We start from the raw sequence: 7432 nt of genomic DNA on the forward strand, positions 1-7432 counted from the left end.
CAAAGAAAATACGAAGAAATACATATTTTCATTTACAAGAAAAGCTAAATTTAATATCAAACCAGTGTGTTTGTGTGTGTGTGTAAGAGTTGGAGGGAGGGGGGGGGGGGGGGGGGGGGGGGAATTCAGATGCATGTGTGCGTGTGTGTGTGAGTGTTAAGGTGAATAAAACGTCATTATCACATATATCCCATTCGTCTATAGTTCTTCATTCATCCTGTTTTGTTGATAAAGGGAAACCCAAAACATCCACATTAACTGTTTTCGTTGATCAAATTGAAACTTACATTCTATTTCACATTGTTACTTTATATATATATTTCAATATCTTACTAATTGTAAAACCTTCTTGAGCCTTCTCTGAAAGATTCAATATAAATTAACTTCCATGTATAATCAATAATCTCCATAGTATTTCAACACAACAAAACACAGTAACACACACATTAACACACTAAAAACTGTATACAACTTATCTTACATTTTGTCCTCTGGAGATGAAACGATTTCAATTTGATGTCATCAGGATACGTGTCCAGTTTAGAATTTCTAGATGATGAAACTGGAAGAAATGATCATTTTTAAAAACAAAAAACAAAAGAAGAATGCATTTTAAAAAGAAAAATATATCAAAAACTTCACTTGACTTGAGTAGTTATATATGTGCTCAAAGTGCTTTACAAGGGGTCCCAAGCCAACAGCATCACAACATTTAACATGTAGAATGAGACATGATGCCAGTTAGGTGATATATAAATAATTTTAATTAAATTTATTAAAACATTTTACTGCTTAGAAATAATATACAACTCCTCCCACTCTCTCATCCGCTTTCTTTTATTTTAAAATAGATTATAAATATTTCTATGAATAAGGTGATAACCAAAATAATATGATCGTGCAACATATTTATTCATTCCTCAGATGAAATATTTACACAATCGGAATATCACGATTTTTTAATGTATTATCCTTCTCTTCTTTAATTATAACATCATTTAACCTTGACCAGATTCTTAACTATTTTCATCCTCATTAGATTTATTATTATTTTCATTTTATCAAAAACATCCGAATGCAAGAATTCTAACATAGTATTATTGATGCATAGTCACCATATACCTGGTTGTTGCTCCACTGTACTTTTTAAGACATTTAATATTCATTGATAGTTGACTGATTAACTGATTAATTTATTTAATGTTAGATTAACTGACCAATTGATAATGATGATAATTTTTGGTGTTGAATTGCCACAATTGTAACAGATTGAAAACGAATTGAATATGTTTATGTTGTGTATATCGCACGTGTGAAAGAAAGAGAGGAAGAGAGAGAGAGAGAGAGAGAGAGGAGAGAGAGAGAGAGAGAGAGAGAGAGAGAGAGAGAGAGGGAGAGAGAGAGAGAGAGAGAGAATAAGTAGGAGTGAAATATCTGTTCAATGTTACAGTTATCATTTAACGTTATAACAAGTGTACTAAATGACAAATTGCCATATTTATGGACAATAAAGATCTATTATTATTATTATTATTATTATTATTATTATTATTATTATTATTATTATATATTATTATTATTATTATTAATCTTTGTCAATTTTATTTAAAATCTTTACATTTGATTGGAGTCTACTAGTCTCCCGTGACTATTCGGACTCAAATTCCAATGTACACGCACAATCAACAGATTATTGAAACTCAGTCTGAATAGTAGTTTTTTGTTGTTGATTTTTAAAAAATATTTTAATTATTGATAATTACATAAAATTAATGCAAATCAAAATTACGATTTTAGTAACTATCAACAGGTAGTCTAATCCGCTATATTTGACGAGAAAGACAAAATCATGGATTAATTGGGTCCAAGTGAAAATTAAAAAGAAAAGAGTTAAAACTCCTCAAAAGTAACAAAAGTCAGTCAATGTAACTGTGGTATAAATTAAAAGCTTTTCCAACAACATTACACGATGTCCAAATAAAATCAGGACAAAGAAAAAACATTGTGATAGTGAGTGAGAGAGACAGACAACAATCCTTCTACGGTCCAAAGTAGGGGTGTGAGCTGGGTCAGTGTGATATGGGCAAAACAGAATTTCTTCTGAACTCTTTTTCAATTTCTTTATCAGTTCCACCCTCTGCCTACTGCCCACATTGTGTATGCATGCACATTGGAGTCCGAATAGCCACGGGAGACTATTCAGACTCGAGTCCGAATTGCCACTTCGATTATTAAATTGTGTCGTGATACAGAATAATAATTTCCATATATAAGGATGAATAAAATATATCTTAACTTAAAAGCCCTTTCCAAGGACTGGACTATGCGAATGAGAATGAACAAGGGGACTTATTCCTTTTTTCTTTTCTTTTTACATAACTAGTTGATAACCTGCAGTATATGTGCGAAATAAAGGCTGTTACAAACAGCAGAGCTGCCAACACCATCTGATTAGAATGTGTACAATGCAACCTCAAAATGGGGAGATTTCATAAAAATGGTACAATCCTGAAATCGACGGAAACTAACCATTGTGAAAGTAAGAGGAAGGTATACTTATATAAAGCCACACAGCACAAGCTCAATTGCAGCAACATGATGTTCCCAAGACTATAATCCAATCTTTCAGAATTCTACCTCCCAACATGAAGATCATAATTAGTAGAAAATACAATCCAGCAAGCTTAAGATAACAGCGATACGAGCATCCAGGCTATTAAAACTAAAGAAAACTGAAGTGACTCCGTACACTGAAAATGGGTATAATCTTGGGGGAAATGCGTACAAGCGTACAATCGCTGAAAATGCATACAATTCCGCATTTTTTGCGGTAGGTTGGCAGCTCTAACAAACAGTCGTTTATCTATTTTTATAAAACTACTGTGGAAATTAACATAGATCGAGAGGAATCTTTTGAGCCATCATTAATTAAAATCGGTAATAAAGACTGTACATGCATGTCAATGAATCTGGTCACCCATCTTAAATGTAAATTTAACTTGAAAACGTAAAAAAACAAAACATGGATGGATTTTGACGTGGCCAAATCACGAAATTAGAAGAATTAAGTACTGGCAGATATCAATTAAATTTTTTATACTGTCGTAGAAATAAAATAAAATAGAGACAATACCGTCATGGAAATTTAATAAGACAGAGACAAATCTTTTAAGCCACCAAAGGTCAGAATCGGGCCAGTAATGAAGTCTGTTGACAAACTATTTCTTAATAATGGACATCAAAAATAAAATGATTTATAATCTATAAAAAATCAAAGGGCGGATCATTTTGCTCCAGCATATTTTCTAAATAATCAATAGAACGAGTGATAGAATTACCTTAAATTAAAAAAATGGTCTGCAAATTACTCTTCTATCAAATTGTAAAAATTAGTTATATAATATTTATATTCACCAGAAATTCTGTGCGCATTGGCAAAATTTAACATGGACTGTACAGAGCGATTTGACCCCCGACCCTTTTTTAAAATAAAGAACAGATTTATTCGATCTTGAGAAAAAAATAACAAATTGTGCTTTTACATTTCATGATACCATTATTAAGTTATTCAATAAAATAATGCGACGTCGTTGTGCGACTTGTCATGAGAAAACTCGCGTATTTTCTATACCTTTATTTGAGGATAGCCTCCATAAGTAATCATCTGGACAATTCATCACAGTCGTCCGTTTCAGGGTGTATTGGAAGGCCTTTAATAATGGAAGCGATTTTGCCTCGCATAGAAAAATCTCAACTTGTTCATTGCTGAGCTGAAACACCTTCAATACCTGTTGAATGATTGCACGAGCTAGCATATCACTGGGATATACTTTTGAACATTGGGAATTGATGGAAATGGAGAGGCATTGTAAGCCAAAAAGCATCAACTGACGTAAACTGGTCTCAATGCGGTCATTCAACATTTCTGTGCTGTTTCGTGGTCTTTGAGGTGGTAAAAAAACGGATGCTTGTTTGGCAGCAGTAATATTTCCATCACAATGGGATACTGCAATGCACAAAATCATTAAAATTTTATTAACTTTAAATAAACAAAAAATATAAAATGGAAAGAAAGCTTCAATCTAATTTATGAAGACACAGGATGTGGATGTTTTGGGTTTCCCCTTTGTCAACCAAACACAATGAATGATCAACTAAAGACGAATGAGAGACCAGTCATCTGTCATTCTTTTTTAGTGTTTCATTCTTGGTGGCCAAATGACAAAGGAGAATTGCTTTCCTCTAAATCTAACGTCAACATCATTATCCATTCTTTCTTATAATCCAATATATGGGGGAAATGCCAAAGCAAATTTCTCTCTCCCCCTCCTTCCTTCCTCTCTCTCTCTCTTTCTCTTTTCTCTCTCTCTCTCTTCCCACCATCCAAATATCTATACAACGTACATCCATTCGTCTTACTGTGAAACGTAAAAAAAGAGAGATCTTCTATGACACTAGGCTGCTACTGTGGACTGTAAAAAGTAATAAACAAAAATGAATATAACAGCTTAACAAAAAAAAGAACAAAATACCAAACACGGAACGTTTTGGGCTCAAAAATCTTCTTCAGCCGACAACAAAAAACATTAAGACATAAATTCATTACTAAATTCCAGATAGACGAAAGAGATAATTTGTAGATCGTCTCTGTAGAAAAATATTTCCAAGATTTTATGTTTTTATGTCTTTCTTGTTTTTTTGTTGTTGGATGAAGAAGGGTTTTGAGCCCGAAACGTTCCGTGTTTTGGTATTTTGTTCTTTTTTGAAGCTGCTATATTCAGGTTTGTTTATTACTTTTTTGAGATCTTTTAATGACAACACCAGGTGATACTTATACTAATATTTTTACTAACAGTAAAACAAGAAGTACTAACCTGGGTCTGCCAGACTAATGTGCAAGGATCCGTCCTTTTGGACATTCCGGCCATCACCTTGAGCAACATGAAAGCGTACATTATTGATCGTGGTGGTTTCAAGCACAGTAAACTTTGAATACGACTTCCTCTTGATTGCCACTAGACTGACCATTGTCTGAATGAGAATCATCTGGTATCCAAATTACACAAGAATGTTTCTTTCCAATACTTGAAAATAATCTCAAGCCGTTATCTGAATGATAAAAGTCTTCCAAAGCTGGGAAAGTGAGGTTGATAGTCTCCGATTTTATTTGCTGGAGATATATTTTAACAGCATTGAACATCTCTGAGAAGTTGACCGAGCTGCTATGGGTAATGTACAACATTTTACCCTCAATTTTAATGTCCAAGACCTCCCTTAAGTTAAGTTTTTTTTTCATTTCAGAAAGCGTGGAGAATTTAAGGAAATGAGCTTGGGTGCGAGAAAGGTCAAAATGCTGTACTCCTTGAGCATTCCCCCAGCTGTCACTTTTTTGTTTAGCAAGTTGATTTTTGCCAATATTTTCATCAACATTGTCCTTGGCATCTTCAAACACCTCGTCTTCATCATCACTGCCTTCCACTTTAGAGTGAGAGCTTCTCTCTTTTTCCACTGATCGAGGAGAAAACAAAAAATGTTCAACTTCTTTGGTAATTTCATGACTACGGTCATAGCTCAGTTTTAACAAAAACCAGTCATTATTGATTTCAATAAGCCGGAAATCAGTATATTTTGAATTGAAGTTTTCCAGGAAAGCCTCCTGATCATCTCTCTTCACAGTTGCCTCTAGCAAAGAAAAAGCATCCACTTGGGTCATCACCTTAGTCATGAAATTTTTGAATTCTCCTTTCTGCCAATAAAAACAAAATAATTAGTCAATCTTCATTATTTAAAAAAGAAAAATATTATTTTTGTCTGTAACTTTCAATTATTTTTGGGCTCTTTGGTGAATCTTTATTTGTAAAACAAATGTTACATGTTACTTTGAGATTGGAGACAAAATATAAAACCTCTCAAACTGTAAACTAATAAACTATTCCTGAATTGCAGAGCTGCTCAAATAAAAATGAAAATTATTCTGTCCGGCATTCGCCGAAAAAAATAATCCATGCAATTTCTTTCATAAAAAGATATATATTATATAAAAACCACGAAATAAAAGTGCTCGGCTTCAATGTTAAAGGAGCAGTAAATTTATATAAATAAAATAAAATTATTGTTGACTTCTACAGAACTGTTTCAGGCCACTATGGCAATCTACGGGAAGTGTAATCGTTATTGATAATCTCGAACCACAAAACATCACAGGAAGTAGAAACACACATGATCATAAACAACAATAACGATTACACTTCCCGTAGATTGCCCTTGTGGCCTGAAACAGTTCTGTAGAAGTCAACAATAATTTTATTTATATATATATATAATATATATATATATATATATATATATATATATATATATATATATATATATATATATATATATAAATGATATGTTATGAAGTTGTTAGCTGATATCACTAAGTGCTCTTGCAATTTCTCAGTTGATATCTTGCATCTGTCGACTAAGGATATGCAATATGTTTTGTCAACTTTATAATATTATATACACTAATCCCAAAATTATCGAGCACTCTTAAAAATGACAAATCTAGCTCTTATACAGACCATGCCGTGTTTGTCCTCGATGTAAATCACAAATTTCTCTTCAACAGTCTCAAGTCGCAGCTCAAAATTGGTCATGAGAAGATCACGATGTTTACCACTGGCCAACAACTGCTCAATCTTCTTCAAAGATGCAAGCTGAATGCAGATAAACAAATTTGAATTCGTTAAAGCTAAAACCAAATAATCACAACTACTGGAGTATTGACCTTGCTGCTAATGGTGGTGCTGATTTAAAGACTAACTAATATTGTAATCCTCATCTATCACTTTAACCCTTTCCTTACCAACTATAAGAAAATTGTCATATTTGTGACGATTCAATATTTCAGATTTATTGTAATGTACATTACAAATTTGAAGACAAATCTTTGTTATAGCTGTGATAATTTAATGTTGTTTTATGAGGCACGTCATTCTGGACAAACGTCTCATTGCTTTTGACCTTAACATTTTTCGTCTTGGGTGAATAAGACATTTCAGGGATACTCCTAAAAATAGTTGGTAAGGGGAGATTAATGTTCTTCACAACATTCTTATTGTTAACTCAGCTATTGCTTCAACCACCACTATTAGTATCGCTACTAATACTGACAGTCTTTAAAATGTGAGTTTTTATAAGCTTGATTTTTACTTAATGTGATCAAAGTGTTTTATAAGGGGAACCAATTCAACAGCAACATGCAGGATGAGACTGAAGTATGTAAGAGACTATTAGAACTCTTTTTTATTCTTCAACAGATAGCATTGTTACCTGCCAGGTACTTATTTTACGACTAAGTAAGGTGATAAAATGTGAGTCGAGAACCTTTTCCACTGACTCGACTTGGGGCACCCACAGTGAACATGGGACTGACAGGCTGCATGCC

General features: G+C 33.1%; 2 protein-coding genes across 2 annotated transcripts in view; both read right to left on the reverse strand.

Moving 5' to 3' along the window:
- Positions 1–481: 481 nt before the first annotated feature.
- LOC144960909 (uncharacterized) lies at positions 482–4955 on the reverse strand (the record flags this gene model as incomplete). The annotated part of the gene is made up of 3 exons (XM_078894294.1): positions 4871–4955; positions 3632–4006; positions 482–562 (listed from the first exon to the last, which is right to left on the reverse strand). Coding segments are annotated over exons 1-3 (541 nt in total), but the record flags the coding sequence as incomplete, so codon positions are not given.
- LOC144960908 (uncharacterized) overlaps positions 3868–7432 on the reverse strand; it is an 8738-nt gene continuing 5173 nt past the window's right edge. Inside the window, exons 2-4 of the mRNA XM_078894293.1 lie at positions 6567–6701; positions 4875–5746; positions 3868–4006 (exon numbers count right to left, since the gene is read on the reverse strand). Of these exons, the coding sequence (XP_078750419.1) occupies positions 4973–5746; positions 6567–6641 (849 nt within the window). The 5' untranslated portion in view covers positions 6642–6701 and the 3' untranslated portion in view covers positions 3868–4006; positions 4875–4972. The remainder of the gene's footprint in view (positions 4007–4874; positions 5747–6566; positions 6702–7432) is intronic.

Source organism: Berghia stephanieae, unplaced genomic scaffold (genome assembly GCF_034508935.2).
Source record: "Berghia stephanieae isolate SIO BIC M18660-M18661 unplaced genomic scaffold, UCSD_Bste_1.3 scaffold1020, whole genome shotgun sequence".
In the NCBI taxonomy this organism is placed as follows: Eukaryota; Metazoa; Mollusca; class Gastropoda; order Nudibranchia; family Aeolidiidae; genus Berghia; species Berghia stephanieae.